General features: G+C 37.7%; 1 protein-coding gene across 1 annotated transcript in view; it reads left to right on the top strand.

Moving 5' to 3' along the window:
* Positions 1–3,842: 3,842 nt before the first annotated feature.
* Positions 3,843–18,875, top strand: part of LOC103769652 (catenin alpha-2-like) — a gene marked incomplete at its 3' end in the record, with an annotated part of 72,623 nt that continues 57,590 nt past the window's right edge. The window contains exons 1-2 of the mRNA XM_008936869.1: positions 3,843–3,854; positions 4,122–4,202. Coding sequence (XP_008935117.1) covers positions 3,843–3,854; positions 4,122–4,202 — 93 coding nt within the window. The remainder of the gene's footprint in view (positions 3,855–4,121; positions 4,203–18,875) is intronic.

Raw genomic sequence — 18,875 nt, 5'->3', positions numbered from 1 at the left:
AGCTCATAAAAAGAAGAAAAGGAAGGAAAGGAAAAAGATCTTTTTTTTTTCAAAAGGAGAAACAGTGTTTTTTTTAAGCAGAGATCAATCTAGCTGGTGCTTAGATGGTTTCTTACCATCCTTAAGTGTTTTTTGTTATTATTATATTACTTTTCCTAACTAAATGCAGTTGAAGTTCCCTAAGTGCTTGCCTTGGTATTATGCAATTTTACCTGTGAAGCTTTTTAGACTTTGCTTATATATAAGTAAGGCAATGATTGTATTCTCTATTTAATTTATTGTTCAAGTAATATTGTTGACAGTGGTTGTGACTGTAGGCGCTTCCTAGAGTAATAGAACAGTACTTAGATTTCTTCCACTAACTTTGCATGGATGCATTGAAAAATGACTCAACATCTCATGCCAGGTAGGAAATCAAGCTTAAAAGTCCTTGAAAAATATATTCAGAGATCTAGATCTTATGTTGTGTGATCTCTGAGGGGTAGAAGTGCAATGGAAGACCAAGTCCTGGCCTGGGATACTCTGTAGACAGCACAGCCCCTGGTCAGAAGCCCATGGAAATTAGCTCATCTTGGTTAACTGAGAATAAATCAAACAGGCTGGGAAAATCTCTAAGGAAATTTGAATGGGAGTAACAGAGACTGAGAGAATCATTGGAAAATATTTTGAGTAAAAACAGTGTGCAAATGCTGCTAATGGTCACCAGGAATCAGGAATCAGATTAATAAATTCTACTGTAACAAAGTTCTCCTTATTACACCATGAATACATGTAATTCTGTCCACAGGAGCTCTGAATACCAATATTTTGGCATTCAAGGAATTCTGTTTGCTTCTCCTCCTCCTTTTAACCCAATGCCAACAGCCATTTTTATTTCCTTTTTATCCCATCTCCAAAGTATCTTTCCTCTCTTTGCAGAAAAAGATTAACAGAGAAATGCTATAAGGCTCAATACCAAGCTTTATGGTTTTTTTTCAGAAACACAGGAAACCACTAAATTCCCCTCTATCCCCTCTTGGAAAGAAGGCCAAAAATTTATCACAGAGCAGCATTAATATAAGAGTATTTAAGGACTTAAATAAATAAACTTTAATAAACTTGTATTTTCAGCACAGAGCAGATGGTGGTTGACAAACCTGCCTGAAGCTATGTAACATCACATGCCTTGCTATTTATTTTTCAATAATGTGATTTACTAAACAAATTTATCCTTCTTTGAAATCATACTGTGAAGAAATGGGGTTTATATACAGATTAAAAGCCAGTAGCCATTTTACAAGTAACAGGTGAAGGACACAATATTCCTTGATAAATAAAATGGTGCAGAACGTGAGAAGTGTCTCTACAACTTCAGCCATATTCATCTATGTTAATAAAATATTGTCTTTGAGGGAGCTCAACTGGATCTCTGTCCACTTGGTTTGCTAGCCTGTTTTCCAGCACAGACTGGTTCATGCCATTTAGCATCTCAGATTGGATTCCCATGTTTTGGGCAATTGCACAGGGAAGAGTGTTTTTTGGTAAACAACATAAAACAGGCTTTTCTCTGTTTTGGAAGGAGGAGAGGCTGGCCAGATGGATATTGACAGTTTGTGTTGTGTGGCCTAAGGGTCACAGAAGGGCTCCCAATTGTCTTATGTTTCCCAATAGGATGTACCTTAAGGGCTGCTCATTATGCAGTTTAAAACTAGACTAAAAAAGTTAGAGGATAAATTTGAAGAGAGGCTTAGGAGAGGTGCTAGATGTAGACTACTCTGGGCCTACTGTCAATAATAATTTCCTCCTATGAGTAAAAGAAAACATCCAGGTTAGGAACCTAAATTACAAACTTTTGCATCAATCTCAAAATTTCAACTTTTTTTCCAAGGACCATTTAGGGAATGTCAGGAGCCTTTGCTTCTAAACAATGCAGTTTATCAGATGCCTAATTTATTCAGTGTCATTGTATCCCATACCTGACTGCCCTGAAAGAAGTCCCCAGATCCTATTAGAGGACAATTTTCTGATCCCCCTCAATGGGTGCCAAGCATGAGATGCTTGACTTTGCACGTCAGTTGTGAGCAGAAAATACATCTGCCCTGCATGAGATCAGTGAAGAAGAATTGTTAGCTAGTTATTTTTTTTGAGAGCTAGAAAATACCCTCCCAAGATAGCCCTAAGTGTCATGGCATTTGCTTTTTCATTATTCTCATTGTGTTATTTGCACAATTTAGCAAATTATTCCCTGATTATTTTTTTTTTAAAAAAAGTTAATTTTTTGCCTAGAAAAAAAATGTCCCAAAACATTTTAGATGTTTATATGTCTTTCTAAACCAATGCATTAAAGAGTAAACAGTGAGAAGGAAAGAGAATTATTTAAGAAAGTTAAAGAAATTGAATTATTTGCCTGGGAAAATAAAGGATCCCAGAATGGTAATGTCACCAAGGACACTTGGTTCAGCCAGTACACAGCACACAGCAGGAGGAATTAAAGTTTTCTCAGAACATAGATTTGTAGACTAACAAAATAGGAACCTGACTAAGGGTAGTTCATCTGGCACTCCCCATTGTATCACTTCATAGGTTAAGAGAGGTTTCCTATACCAAACTTATCTGCCTCATTTTTATTGGGAAATTTCAGCTTGAAAAACTATAGAACATGTGCACATATGACAGCTGCTGTCTTGGACAAAATACCAGGGATTGAATTCAGGACCAATAAAGCTAAAAGCATGTCTTGATATTGCTGAGGCTAAAAAGCTGTAGTTTTTAGCTGGGGAGCAGAGGAACTAAGTCAAAGGATGAGCACAAGAAAAGTGAGATAAAAATACCAACGGGTTACACAGATGCCTCCTCTTGTATCATAGCAAATCCTCTCTCTGTCAGTGTTCTGGTGTCAATGTGTACGATTGACTCCAGAATTTGTAATGGATTCTTTTTAAAAACCTAAGAGGTTAATTTATGTTTTGTATTAAATTCTGGTGGCACTTGATATTTTTATGTTTGAATTCCTAAATAAAAAAAAAAAAAAAGGGGGTGGGGGATGGGTTTTGCAGATTTCTAAATGATCATAAAAGCATTGGCCTGGTATCATAATTAGAATTACAGACAATAATAGAAAGCAGGCGTTCTCTGGAATGAATGCCTAATGCAGAAGAGTGGAACACAGGCCATTTGCCAAGGTGGCCACGTGGAGCTGATAACAGTGCTGTACATTTGAAAGATCATTACTGAAAGGGTATGTTTAATCCCTATCCCACCCCAAAAGTGACTTCTCAATAGTTCCCAGAAACATATGCTATTAGGCTCAGCTGGAAATGAAAAATTGCTCTTAATCATATGCAAGGAACAATTCTAAATAGGTGTCTTTGAAAACAGCATTGGGAAGGAAAGAGTACTGCCAGAGAGAATGGAAGATCGTTTTGATTCTTGATGAAAAGCTATCAGACAGAGTTCAATGTGATAAGAGATGTGAAGGATCTTTAGCGAAGCAGTTTTCTCTTAAGAGAAAGGTAATGCAGCTGACAAAGTCACTTAATGTTTTTTGTATCATTGAACCTAAAAAAACATTTTTTTTATCATTGGTTATGAGCCACAAAAAGCTTTCTTCCCCCTTTTTAATCTTTGTGAGGGTTTTTGCTTTCAGACTTCCTGCAGGAAAGTGTTTTAAGTGGAATTCTGTATATTGCACCTAATGTCTGCCAGTATGATCCCTGTTACAGCCATAGGGACCATTTTCCTTCTGTCCTCAAGCTGTGTTGCTGCTTATTATCATGTTTAACATTCCCAGTGCCTGGCAGGATGGAGATTAGAAACTCTTAATATTCGTTTTATAGTGAAAGGTCTTGCCAGATTTTTGGAGCATGGGCTATAATGTATGCACATAATTTATTGGTGGAAAAGTTCTGAAGTCCCCAGTGAGTCACCTTAATCTTTCTTATCATTTTAGGATTGTTTTAAAATAATCTGCACCCCACACGTAAACATGTTAAAATCAACACATTTGAAATAACAACTTGATGGAAGCAAACAAAAAGAGATGTGCAAATTTCCTTTGATAAGTCTGGACTATTTTTTTTTAAAAAAAACTGCATATTTTCTGGAGTATTTTTCTCTAACCCCAAAATTTCATTTTTTAACAGACTGGAAGGAAAGAGAAGGGAGACCCACTCAACATTGCTATTGACAAGATGACCAAGAAAACACGAGACCTTCGAAGACAGGTAATCTATGCTCTTTATAATGCTGCTTAGTTTTCCAAGGAAGTGCTTGCTTTTCAAGTTCATACTGGTTTTACCACCTGTAGAGGTATAAAGAAAATTGTCCTTATGTGGGTATGATGCTAGACTACATGATAAGCTAAAGACTATCACTTCCTGAGCCAAAAAAAAAAGGGAGACTGAAACATGTTCCAAATGTAACCCTCAATGGTCTTAATATGTGGGAGGGTAGGCAGCTTGGCCAGACCTTCACTGCCTTTGCAGCCCAGCAACCCCAGTCATAAAAACACTGGCATATGTGTTTCTTTTGTTTTTTATTTGAATATTCTCATTGAAATAACAGGAATGATGAGCAGAATACGGAAAAGCTTGTAAAAGCAGAATATTTTCAAAGAAAACTTTTAAGGTACCATATTAAATAAAGATCCTCTGAAGATATAGAGGAAAGTAATAAATAACTTTAAAGCACAGTTTAAATCATAAAGGTGACTTTCTTATATTACCTGTATCATTGTGTTTGGTAATAAGACTGAAAGATTTGTTCAAAAAGCTTTAGATGGAAAAAAAATAGAAGGGAGATTGGAAAATGAAAGGGAACCCTCTATAGGTTTCTCTGTATACTTCAAGTTAAGGCAGGAGGGATTGCCTTTTTGTACTTCCTTTTTCTCCTTTTGAGATGATTCCATTTCTACATTGTCTCTAAAAATTGAGAAAAAAAATGTTATTATCTGACTAATCAAAAGTTGCCACAGTCAGAATGATCCAAACCCCATGGATCTACAAAGTAAGGACTTAAATGTATCTTCCAATACCTATTTGCAACATGATAGTTACAGGAAGAGTGTCCTCTATAGCATGTTGGATGCATCAAGAAGAGTGTGGCCAGCAGATCAAGAGAGGTGATTCTCCCCCTTTACTCTGCTCTTGTGAGACCCCACCTCAAATACTGTGTCCAGTTCTGGTGTCCCCACCATAAAAGGGACACAGATCTGTTGGAATGAGTCCAGAGGAGGCCACAAAGTTGATCCTGGGGCTGGAGCATCTCTGCTGTGGGGATAGGCTGAGGGCACTGGTATTGTTCAGCCTGGAGAAGGGTTATAAGGACCCTGGAGGTCCTTATAACTGCCTTTCAATACCTGCAGGGAACCTAGAGGAAGGCTGGAGAGGGACTTTGCACAAGAGCGTCCAGCAATCGGAAAAGGGGAAATAGTTTTTAAGTGAAGGAGAGTAGGTTTAGACTAGATTTTAGGAAGTTCTTCAATGCAAGGGTGGCAAGACTCTGGGATAAATTGCCCAGAGAAGTTTGGATGTCCCCTCCCTAGAGGTGTTCAAGGCCAGGTTGGATGAAACCTTGAGCAACATAGTCTAGTTGAGAGGCATCCTACCCATGGCATGGAGGTTGGATGAGATGATCTATAGGGTTTCTTCCAGCTGATGCCATTCTATCACTCTATGATTTTATGTTGGCATCAGTTCTCTGCACTGCTGAAACTAGCTCATTTAATCTCTTCCTGAACTCTTGCAAACGTATTTGAGGATCATATTCTCAGAGCTGATTTCTCCAAATAGTAAAAATATTGCAGTGGACTTAGAGACTACACGAATCATTGACTCTCCTGGATAAAGCCAAGCATCACATCTGTTGCTCAGCTAATGAGAGAAGAAAGATCTCCACTGTTCTGACCTCCAAATTTGTGGGATCCTAGGTTCTGCAGCGGAGCTGGTACCATGTGTTGCCTCCCACCTTTGTTCTTATTGCTGGAAGGAAGTAGCAGACTAACACATGAGTTGCTGTTCTGTGTGAGGCTCTCAGCAGTTGTCTCAATTACTCATCTCTAAAGCCAAATTTACTCCAAAACGTGATATAAAAATGGCACCTTTCTTAATAAACTGTCTGCTTCTCATATATATTCAGTCCCATGGGTGTTGAATTCGATTTCAGAAAGGCTGGAACTCTGTATGTGGCTAAAGTGAGCACATATATAATATTCTCCTGCTTGGAGATGAAGCATTTAATATAGTTTCTGATATTTATGAAAGTTAATCACGGAGGTATAGTGTTTATTAAATTGTGGCAGTTGCTAGTAAACTAATGAAGATTCGATCATAATTTTGTCAGGTTTTGCACAAGCACAGAGGAAGTTGGAGTCATTGCTTTCAACAGTGTACATTCTGGTTATAAATCATTATCCTTTAGAATCATAATCAATGTTCTTTCCGTGCATAATCAACACTATACAGGTGCATGTCTGCCCAGAGCTGTCTCTACATCCTCTCCCAAATTTCAGAATCTGAGGATTTTACTGAGGTGTAGTTTAATAGCTGGGGAGAGAGGCTTGAAGATTAAGAAGACGTGGGCCACTGCTGAGATTGCAGTCTTACACTGTTTCAGACTTTCTATTTTGGCCTAATCATGGGAGAGACAACCAACTTTGAATACTATTGAATACCTTTTGTTTCTCTTTTAAAGCTTCCTTGTGAGATTTATGAAGCTTAATGTTGCCTCCATAAAACTAGACAATCTACAGAATATGTTTTTGTAATGAAGTAGGTATATCTGTATTTCATTTAGTAGTCAGGCTCTCTTGCAAGGCTTCAGTAGTCAACCATCTAAGACTGATTTTCCTTTCTCCCCCCAGGTTACTTAGCTCTTTATTTCTCAAATTTTATTTGATTATCTACAGAACACCCAGACATGTGGAATGATTGTGGATGGGATACATGGTGCTAAAATTCCATCTCACAATTTACAGTCACATTGATATTTCCCAATCTGGTTGAATTACATCTTTTGTACTCATCATTTAAAATCTCCTGGGCATTGGAAAACTATAATGGAGCTCTAATTATATGTCTTAATATAAGTTGCCAGTAAGAACATCATCCTAAGTCAGACTGATCAAGATCTTGGAAGCAGACAAATCTCACCATCCCATAGCTTACTGCTGTCATTTCTTACTAGACTGTGAACAATTTTGAAAAAGCTCAGGGTTCTGTGTCTGATAGCAACTTGTGCCAATTGGCAGGATTTGGGTTTTTTTTTCCTCTTGGTATGTGAGTCTGTGGTAAGAAAAAAATTTAAAAAAAAAAGAAAAAAACCCGAAATCTAAAAGCATCTTTCACTGTGTGCTACAGCAAGCTAGACCAGCAGCAGGGTGCTTCTTGATGCCAGTTATTTTGTTTGTTTTATCTCCATAGGGAAAAAAAAAAAAGAAAGCTAACTCTATTGTTTAAATCATAGAATTATAAAGGTTGGAAAAGACCTCTAATATCAAGTCCAACCATCACCTAGCACTACCACGACTGTTAAACCCCGTTCCCAACTGCCACATCTACACATTTTTTTGAACCCCTCCAGGGATGGGGACTCCACCACCTCCTTGGGCAGCCTGTTCCAGTGCCTCACCACTCTGTCAGTAAAGAATTTCTTCCTAATATTTAATCTAAATAAATACTACAGCTGATCCTAAAACAGAACACGCGTAGTATTTCAGGCATCACAGCTCTGCAGTGACATTGAAACAAAGCTAAGCAGGAAGGGCACACCAAAGAGTTTGGCTAATACACAGACTGGATGCCTAGCGAGGTCCAACACGGTCTATAGATCATTTGGAGTTGTATGAGCAGGGCACCAGCTGTTCTGCTGTCACCACCACTGGTGTCCCACCTGTTAGTGCCGCTGTCGCCTGCTCTGCTGCCATCATCTCGTTGCCTTGTGTCCTCTTCCAGTTGATCAGCTGAGCTTGTTTGGTCTGTATGAGCCAGTTGGTTTCCCCAGAAGATGTAATAACCAAACCCATTTGTTTTCTCTTAAAGAGCAGGTATCTCAACTGCCATGTATTTAACAGAGCAGCCTGTTTGCAGTATTCTATACAGGAGACTGAAATCAAATAATTCTTCATTTTTATCCATTCAAGTCAGACTAATACTTCACGTGCCTCCAAGTGGAAGGAATTCTAATAAAACAGCAAGATTTTTTTATCAGTTATTCTTAGTTTATACTGAAAATGACACACTCATATAGCTGTTAAGGACAATTCATTCCACCTCCTGTAGACTTAGGTTTGTGTCATTATTGAAGCTACTCAGAGATACACAGTATGGAATAAATACTCAACAGAAAAAAATGACAGAAATTATTCACAAATTTGATTTTGAAAATAATCAAACAAACAAACAAAAAAAGCCAGAGATGAAAAGTCACATTTGGATTTTTTTCAGTTGTATCAAATTTTCATTTTGAAAGTTTGTAGTTTATTTTAGCTTAGCATTGGAAATAGAAATATAAACATATAAATAAATATTGAAAATTAAAAACAGATTTTGAGAGTTTTCAAGAAAATCTTTCCATTGTTTTAAGGTGTTTTGATAATTTTGATATTTTCAAGTTTTATTCCAAAGTAGAATAAAGCAAAAATTTGAAAGTACTATATGTGGCAGGTACCACAAAAAGCAAAATAACATCAACTGCCTATTAGTAGCTGCATACAGTTAGCAGCTAGGGTGGTGACTTTGAATATGGAAAGCTGTCATCATTTCTGGATTCAAAATATCTTGATTTATTGAAGTCTTGCTTTCCTTGGTATGGTACTGTCTGTGAAGGGCTTCCTAGAGCAATAATCTCAGATCCTCCCTTATGGTCTCTGATTTTCACATTTTCTCAGATATACCCTTTTCTCTGCTGCTATCTCATCAGTATGGTTTGAGTTGAAAGGACCTGAAAGATCATCTAGTTCCAACCTCCTGCCATGGGCAGAGACACCTCCCACTAGGGCAGGTTGCTCAGAGTCCCATTCAACCTGGTCTTGAACAGTTCCAGGGATGGGTCATCCACAGCCTCCCAGGGCAACCTGTTCCAGTGTCTCATCACACTCACAGTGAAGAACTTATTCCTTATATTTAATCTTAATCTACCCTGTTTCAATTCAAAGTCATTATCCCTTGCCTTATCACGACAAGCCTTTATGAAATGTCCCTCTCCAGCATTCTTGTAGGTCCCCTTTAAGTACTGAAAGGCAATAATGTCTTGGAACCTTCTCTTCTCTGGGCTTAAATAACCCAGTTCTCTCAGCCTGTCCTCACAGGAGAGATGTTCCAGCCTTCTGATCATCTCTGTGGCCTCCTCTGGCCTGGTTCCAACAGGTCAATGTCTGTCCTGTGCTGGGGACTCCAAAGCTGGCCCCAGCACTGCAGGGTGGGTATCACCAGAGACCCAGCAGAGGTACAGAATCACCTTCCTCAGCCTGCTGACCACACTGGTTTTGATGCAGCCCAAGATACAGCTGGCTCTCTGGGCTCTGAGCATACTTGCCAGGTCAGGTTCTGCTTCTCATCAACTCTAATAGGACTCTAATTCTGGTTACTGTTCTGCTCAGACCATTTTTCATCAAACTCCAGCTATTTAGCATCCTGAAGACCTTTCTGTCTGTCAGATGGTTTTAAGAATGGCAAACATTAAAACGTATTTGGAAAAATAAACAGAGTTACTGTAGTGAGCCTCATTTCCTCAGAAGACCAGTCTATAAACAAAACACTTATTGGTCAACTCTATGGTCCTGTCCTGTTTTAATCTGTCATCTGCAAGTGCTAGTAATATTGGTATTGTATAACTTTAGTATGTTATTATCCATAATAAACCCTTCCACGTTATTCTTGCAGTGACATGTAGAGTGTTTTCCCACATGATTTGCCAAGAATGGGATTGACATGTGGCTGTGCTTTGTCTTTGCTGTTGGTTATTGAATCTCAGCTGCTTTGTAGGCTGAAAGCTGAACTTCCATAATTTCTGTATGGGTTTGGATGGCTTGTCTCCCTCTTTCTTATGAATATTGATAGAGGTTGAGATATTGATTGTTCTTTCACAGTATCTGAAGTATCTCAGAATATTTTTCTCAAGAGACACTACTAGCACCCTAGGAATGGTGAGGTACTTTTGGGTACTCAGGATCAGATTTAGCCATTTAGGCATAAACTAATGTAAATACTGACTGTGCTATTGTGTCATTCTACAAGCCACACACAGAGATTTGTTCAGTCACATACTTTGCAGTAGACAATTTTTTTAAAAAATAATATATCTGAGCCATATTTTCCTTTCCATACTTCTAATCAATTCTTTTTGTGTCCTGGAGTTAGTACATCTTTTCACATGACACATATATTTTGATTGGTCATTTACATTATCCTTGTGTTAAGCTGTGCTCTTCCAAATACCTTTGTAAGACACTTGGTAGACTACAGGCATGGTAATCATTAGTCTGTTATCAGCCATATTCTCTAATACACCTCCCAGCAGTTGCACAGATACAATTATTATAGTACTTAGTTTTATTCCTTGATAGTTCTTGATAAGACAAGAATAAATGGCCTTAAGTTGCACCAGAGGAAGTGTAGGTTGGATACTAGGAAAAGCTTCTTCATCAAAAGGTTTATCAGACATTATAACAGGCTGCCCAAGGAGGTGGTGGAGTCACCATCCCTGGACGTGGTTTAGGGGTGGACTTGGTAGTGTTGGGTAATGATTCGCCTTGATGATCTTAAAGGTCTTTTCCTAGCAAAATCATTTTATGAGTCTATGATTCTGTTTTGGAAGCTATATTAGGCTACAAGTCAAACTTTCAAAGGGTTAAAGGTTGATGAGACAAGTACCTTCTGTGATTTATTAATGAAAATTTTGAGTATGAAAATATTAATGAAAAGATCCTGGGGAGAACTTCTTGATCATACTCAGTTTTTACCTACTACATAGGTCTCTGAAAGCACTTGCAATTCAGTGTACTTTAATATTGGCTACAACAGTTTTAATTAGATAAAGGCTTCATAATGTCCCTAGGTTTGTTTGTCATATCCTTTATTTCCTAGCTCTTGAGAGGCAGCGTATCTCCATTTGCTATTTTCGTTAGTCACTTCCACTTAGATGAAGTTGTATCACTACTGTTTATGAATACCAGTTGTGGTAAAAAAATATAATTATTTAGCACTTTGAAACCTGCCAAAAATTGACGCAGACTCTAGAGAAACTCTGGAATAAAAACCATTGATATTAGCTCATGCAACTAGACTAAAGGGACACCTAAAACTGAAAAAAAACTGTTCCATTGGAACAGGTTTTATTGCTGCTAACCCATAGAATAGAGATTACATTAGGGATAGACTCTTATATAATGTTTTCAGCCTCTGAACTTAAATCTCTCTCCAAATATATGCAGAACTTTCTTCTTTACAGTGTGTAAATGGTGTGAAGAAAACACAAGACCCCCTCCAAAAGAGGAAGTTTTACCATCACCATTTTGCAGCCCATCTACTGCCTCATGTACAGATTGGATGACTTATCAAATGCTGTAGGGAGGACAGCAGCACCTAGAAATTAAATCTTCCTGTCCAGAGTCATGATTTACTGATTTTTATTTTTAATCCTCTCTCCCTTCCACAGTGCTCTATGAAGACAAATAAGAGTTACTGTACAGTTTTTGAGGAGTAATCTGAAATACAGAAAAGTGAAGTTGTTTCTGAAGGTGCAGCAGCCTCAGTTTAGGTATTCTGTGTTGCAACAGCTTTAAGAGGTTGGCAGCATCTGTATATTAAGGAGTAGGCCCAGAAGAAGTGTGAGTGCTCAGAAAACAAAACAGAGAGAGAAGATCTTGATAAGAAAACAATGAACCCGATTCTAATCAAACTTAATAGATATTAGGCAACCATCTCCTTTCAGCATCTTTGAGAAGCTGAACAGCACACCCAAAGAAACAAAAAACTTGTGTTAAGGGGGAAGAGAAAAAAGAGAACCCTGAGAATTCACACCAGCTGATGGCAAGTATGGAAATTGGGTGATAATATAAGGAAGCTGGTTTCCTTCAATCTCCTATATAGTGCGCCTTCAGAGGGTGGTTTGGAGTTTCAAAGACATACTTTGCAAAAGCTCATCCTTCTTCCTATACAGGGAGCCATGAACAAAATGCTTCCTAATCTAGGCACCCAAAAAACAGGAGCCTGAAGGTAATTTTGAACAGTCCTTTTACTTTCAAGCTATAGAGGCCAGTCAACACTGCAGCAATAGGTGCATTTCTAGGGAGGCTGTGGATGGAAGTTCTGCCTCTCATTGCTGTGAAAGTACGTTCTGATGCGTCTTTAGTTAGATGTGTTCTGGGGAGCATGTCTTCTGAGGAGTGGCTGAGGGAACAGGGGTTGTTTAATCTGGAGAAGAGAAGGCTGAGAGGAGATGTTATTGCTCTCTACAACTACCTGAGAGGAGGTTGGAGTGAGGTGGGGGGTTGGTCTCTTCTACCAGCTTACTAGCAATAGGAGAGCAAATGGGCTTAAGTTGCATTGGGGGGGTGTCAATTGCATATTAGGAAAAATTTCTTTACTAAAAGAGTAGCAAAGCATTGGAACAGGCTGCCCAGGGAGGTGGTGGAGTCGCCATCCCTGGAGGGATGTAAAAAATGTGTAGATGTGGCACCTGGGGACATGGTTTAATGGTCATGGTAATGTTGAGTGTTGGTTGGACTTGATGATCTTAGAGGTCTTTTCCAACCTTAATGATTCTATGATTTGTTGCACACAAGAGGGAATTGGTTAAGGTTATAAATTCTGAAGGTAGTTTATTTTAAATCAAGATCTCTATAATTTAAGGAGGGCTAAAAACACATAGATGGAGTCATGGACCTTGCCTCTGTCATATAACACTGAGAATTTGTAAACAAGTGATGCAGTGTTTTGAAGATGTGAAACTTCATGCAAGGGTTTAATAGCAGAATATCCAAGAGAGTTGTAACTTCAAAATTTAATCTTGCATGAATATTTACTAATGACTTATTTTTCAAAGGCAAAGTTGCAGCAAAGATGTAGTGGACTCCTTTGGATCATATATTTTTCTATGGTTGTGTTATATTACCAATGAGAAAGTATCAGTTATTCCCAAAGGAAAGTGAGGTGTGATTGGTGATACTGCCCCATTCTGTTGCATGAAAAAGCTTATTGACAAAATCTTGGTTTTTTTAAAGGGAGCCAGCTATAAGTTAACCTAAATGACTTTGAACCCAAAGCCACCCATGGCATCAGCCCTTGCTCATTAGCAACTCATCACCTTCTTCTGGTTGCTTAATAGGTTCTGTTTTCATCTGTAATGACTTTAGTGTGCTTGATTATGGAAATCTGGAAGCTGGCTTTCTGAAAGTGGTCTGTCAAATGCTGATACACATTTCTTCCTGTGCTAGCACTACAAGTTTATTTCTTATATCCATTTAATATGGATGTGCCATGTCATCTGCACTTCTTTACTGGGTTTACCTAGAAGATGTTAGAAGGGAGTCTTGTGTATTGCTGGCTTATAAAGCGGAGATAGTAATGTTCCCCTTGATAAAGCCCTCTTTCAGCTTCCACTGAATTTAGAGCCACTTCTTAAAGCAAAAAAAAAAGCAGGCATATTCTGAATTTCACCAGCTTGGACTAAGAGAACTGTAAGCCCTCAGCATACTGTTCAATACTGCATCCACTTTTTGTTTGCTCCCATTTGGTAGACTAATTGGGGTATTTATTTTAGGAAAGGATTTTTTAGAAAAGTGTCTGAAAGTCTGGTCTAAAACTCTGGAGGCAGTGGACTATTATTTAAATTTCACTTAATTGTGACTTTGACTTGAACTGATTTGAAGGCATGTGTCTTTGTCTCCCTCAAAATGCACTTCTAGATGTTTACCACTGTGACATTGAGGTTTTTATGGTGCTCTGAAGTGCTTCAGAGGAAATGGAGAGTGTTTTAATACTGCTGATTTACTCTTTCAGGTCTGCAGTAATTTCCTTACTGCCTAATTATAAGGCTTGGTTTAATTTACTCTACACATAATGTTTACTGATGCACATATGGTGCCATATTTCAGGAAACTCTGCTCACATCAGGTAGTTTTGTATAAGGCTACAGCATGTAACATTTTCAACAAATTAAGGGAACTTTGATCTGCTACATAATATTCATGATGGATTATTTTTTTTCTGCTGAAATACAAAGTGTAGTAGCCATACCTGGTTTTACTTTGTGAAATAGGGATTTGTTTTTTACTTTTTTTTTTTGTAACTGAATGAAATTGTGAGCACAGAGGTTTGGCCTCTCAAAGTGGCTTGTAAGGAATTATGAGGCAAAACTCGGTGACAGCTATATGGTGTTAGGATAGATTACCACACATAGTTTGTCTATTATTCCTCAAATAATGAGTCTTCATAAAAGCTCGTGTATTTCAACATTTCTTTGTACTCACTCCAGGAACTTTAGAAGATGCCTAGCTCTCTAATCACTGCAGAGAAAAAAGTCTGGGGTTTTAAAAAACTGCTTTTAATGAGAGATGCTGCAGATGTGGGAGAAGCTCAATGGAAGTGTATAAAGTTATTACTCAGAAAAATCCCTAAACCAACCAAATAACTAAAAACCAAGAAATTTCTGTTGATGATAGCTTTACATAAAGAAGCTTTCACTGTTCAATAACATCAGCTAGAGAATGACCTGTAGTCACATCAGCTAAAGAAACTTCTAGAAGCTTGGGTTTGTAAAGACAGCTTCACATTTTGGTGTGTGTTATCAAAAAATGCAGCAGCATGAGGTAGGGAGCACTCTAAGTGTAGAGGAAACATAGTCCTTCTCCTAAGACTTCTATAATTATGTCCTCCTAATGAATTTATGAGCAATGGCAAAGTACATAGAATTTAGTTTCCAAATGGTATTTCAAAATCGCAGTTGTTTCTCAATATTAATTTTGTTCAGTAATGCTATTTCTAAAATATTATAAAATGTCTTCAATGTTATTTTTTAGTTGTTATTGAGCAACCAAAGATAAAAAAAAATGTTTGTGAGATTTTCTTTGTAGAAATTCTATGAAAAATTACTGTGAAGGAGTAGAAAACAAAAGAATAAAACCAAAACAAGAATAAAACCAACAAGACCCCAAACAAAGAAACTGCTTTCAAGTGAAGTTACTATGCTTCTCATAGTGAGGATAACTCAGGGTTTTCACAGACAACTTCCTTTGCATTTGTGACCAAATATCTATTTAACCTCCCCAGAACAGTTTTGTTGCCAATTTTTTTTCTTATTTACTGTATTTATAAAAAAAAAAAAATAATGCTCCAAAGCCACTCTACTCAATTTAAATATCATTTTAACAGTGCCTGAGACAATATGTGAAGATACACAATGTGTTGTGGTTCTCAGTTGTTTAATCCATGATTTTTATTCTTGCTCATTACCCTTGTCTTTGTCACACTTCTTTTGCATCAGAGCCTCTAGGCGTGCAGTCTTAGTGACATTTTTTGACACTTTACAGTCCTCCTCAGTGTTCACAAGGGTATTTATCAAAGTACTATCCCTTTTCTTCTCTGCTGGGGTAACCTACAATCTTTCCCTCCTTCATTCTCACATATAACATCCTCTTCTGCAGCTTCATCCTTCCATGTTCTCCTTGTCACAGCTCTGCCCTCCCCAGCCATACAGAATGTGAAAATTAACTGCTACCTTTCACTTTTGGAATATTTTGACCTTGCTGTGCATTCCACTGCCTCTTCAAGTCCCTACCTGTATTTCTGTGATGCTTTTCCAATGTATTTTGAGTGTAATCTCTGTACTGTCCTCTGCCTTTTAATGCCCTGTATCATTCTTCATTGACAGAAGTAATATTTGATACTATCCCAGCACTCCAATCAGCACTGGGATTTTATTGTTCTATGCAGACATGAAGTAAGACAGAGCTCTTGCCCTGATAACATTCATATGTTTGGGGGGTATGAGGATGCCTGTCCCCCAAGCTTAGAAGCTTTTCTCTGTTTTGATATAACTGCATCAATGTTGTTATCAAGCCTGAGGCTTGTTCTTGCCTTTCTTATTTTTTTGAAAAGGCACTCTAAAATTTCTATATCAACAATATACTATTTTGAGGAATCCTTTGTAGTGATCTAGAATTAGGAGTAATTTTTGTGTCTTATGGTTCTTCAAATTTCTGGTCAAAAATTGTCACCTCAGGTTGCTTTCCATTAGTAATTTAACCCCCAGTCTTTTCCTGTCTAGGGAAGCTTCTTTTTAGGGGGAAGAAAGCTCATACACACACACAAAAAAAATATATATGAAGTATTATGATCAATCTTTGAAACAGCTTTTCTTGCTGAGTTTTTATCTTAAGCTCAAATCTTAAATAACCTTATGTAGTATGTTCCAGAAATCTGTAGTTTGGGTGTCCAAGTGTGATATTTGCTTTAAATATTAATCTTTTTACTGCTTAAACTATCAAGGTATAACTGATGGCACTAGTATCCACTTCCCTCAGTCGACCATTTTTTGGTCACATCTTCATGGGTTGTGTTGTGTGCAGAATTAACTGAGACTTTCTATTTAGCACTATACTGCAGTACCTTCTTCTGGTCACTGCCTTATTCTCCAGAACTCAATTTCACAGCATATTGGAGGAGATACACTTTAACTGCAGTGGAGAAGGCTTTATTTTCATCTCTTTCAATTCGATTAATACCTGTTTGGGAGTGCTCTGTAGCTGCAAACTGTTGGCTACAGCGTGTAATGCACATTAAAAAGAAAAAGGTGAATAAGGTGCTCCTTGGTAAACTTTTGTTACAGGTAGCTTCATACTGCCAGTTTTTATAAAGTTTAACAATCTGTTAGAGTCGTTAATCTCCTGCTGTGACTTTACCTTCTAGTGTTGGGATTAGACATTTAATTCTCTACTAGACTATAAGTAGCACTGAGATGTTTTGGTTCTCAAATTGTTGTATACCCGTGGAAAACATCATTTCAGTGGGCAGTTTAACCTCTTTGAGCTCAATTATGGCTGTGAGCTGACAATGATAAACCAGCCCTAAATAGTGTTTAGGACAGTAGAACATGATGCTATCAAAACCAGCAACTGACTCTGTGCCCCATAAACTGACTAAATTGACTGAACTGGAAAGACATAAAATCTGCCTTGTGGTACAGCATTCATGTTTTAAAAAATATCTGCAGATCTTGTTTTCTTTTTATATCTTTCTGCTGGTCTGGCAAACATTCTTTTAGCTACATGTTAATTAATAATTCATTTTGTCATGGAGAAAACTTTAAGCAAGATCCTTATTTAATGTGCTTTCTCCTCAAACAAAGGGAGGCTGACGTGGTGGAAAGTACCCACACTTTGAAGTCACCTCTAATTAAAAATTCAGTGTGTGGGGTGGAAAAAAACCCTAAAGCATTATCTTGTGAGTAATAGTTTGTCATAATATTTACATCAAGGTAAATTAAAGCATTGGAAACACATTCATTAATATACATATGGGTGTAAGATCTCATGTTGCTTCTAGAAGAAGATGGGACCTGTTTTTGCCAGGTGTTTTATGACAATTTAAATTCAAGTCACAAGCTTCTCCCATTCTCTTCTGAACTGTTGTTGGTTGTATGGAACAGTAAAATATCTGGATGCATGAGCCATCACTTTGGTTGGACACTGTGGCAGTGTGCAGAGGAACATACAAGATTAGTTTTCCAGTAGTTATTTACCTTGATGAATAGCCCTAATTGGATCGAATAAACTGGTAATGCTGAGCTAATACTTTTAAATGTCTTGTCTTGTGCAATTAATATTACCTTGTCATGTCTGCATTTCAGCTATTGGATAATGTCTTATGTTCCTACGCCTGTCTCACCTAACAAATGATTTTGTCAAGTCATTTTTTTATAGCCTGTGGTGATGGATAGCAAAATTCGTGGTCTCCTGCATATATAAAACCCCTTAACTCTACCTTTCAACTTCAGTGCAAGGGCATCCTAAAACTCAGATAACCAATTTCTAAAGAAATTATGATGCGTGTTTACGTGAGGGATTTGAAATGTGCTACGGACAGCTATGATTAACACAGCATAGGGAAATGTAATTTGTTAATCTTGTATTTATTAAAGCTGTGACAGTCAGAATTCTTTTTTTTTTTTTTTTGCAACTCTGAACTGCAGAAGGCAACATGCAGTTACCACTAGAACCAAGATATCCCTTTTAGTCATTCATTTTTATTCAGCTATAACCCTAAAGTATATTTACAGTGGTAAACCCCAAATTGCCAGTTAGCTATTGCTCTTGCTGTCCTTTTTATGGATTTCTAGTATTTGGTTGTAGACTGAAGGTCTTTAATAACAATGAAAATAAGCTGTGTACTCAAACAACCTGAGACTTTTCTTACAGGTCCGTGGGGCATATTGTTATAATCTATAATACCACATTAACCTTGATTAAAAATTGAATTTCTTGTTCATTGAACACAACACTTTGAAACAGATACATCCTTATGGGCTTATATAAGCAGAAAAAATGTCAGTATTCATTTAACATTGGAAATAGCTTTTTCAGTTCAGTGGATGGTAGGTTTTGTTGATAATGGCACTGAACTGAGAAAGTGGATTTTTTTTTTTTTTTAAGGTTTTTCCTTGAGAATGAGATAGAAACCACATGGGATTTTTAAAAGCTTTGGGTGGTGTTCTGGATGTGCCACCATTTGGCATAGTTTGGTCCAGTGCCCTTCAAAAAGTCACCTGTAGGTAGTGAAGAAAGACATCTGACTTGGGAGTGGAGCTTCTCAGGAAGTGTTGGGAGATGGAATCTGCAGAGGGTCATCAAATGTGAGATGAACCCTGTCTATCAGTGTCCCTCTCTTAATGCTGGCTAGAGA

Source organism: Merops nubicus, unplaced genomic scaffold (genome assembly GCF_000691845.1).
Source record: "Merops nubicus isolate BGI_N331 unplaced genomic scaffold, ASM69184v1 scaffold693, whole genome shotgun sequence".
In the NCBI taxonomy this organism is placed as follows: domain Eukaryota; kingdom Metazoa; phylum Chordata; class Aves; order Coraciiformes; family Meropidae; genus Merops; species Merops nubicus.
Note: the sequence above shows the minus strand (reverse complement) of the source record. Positions and strands in the feature narration are given on the sequence as shown.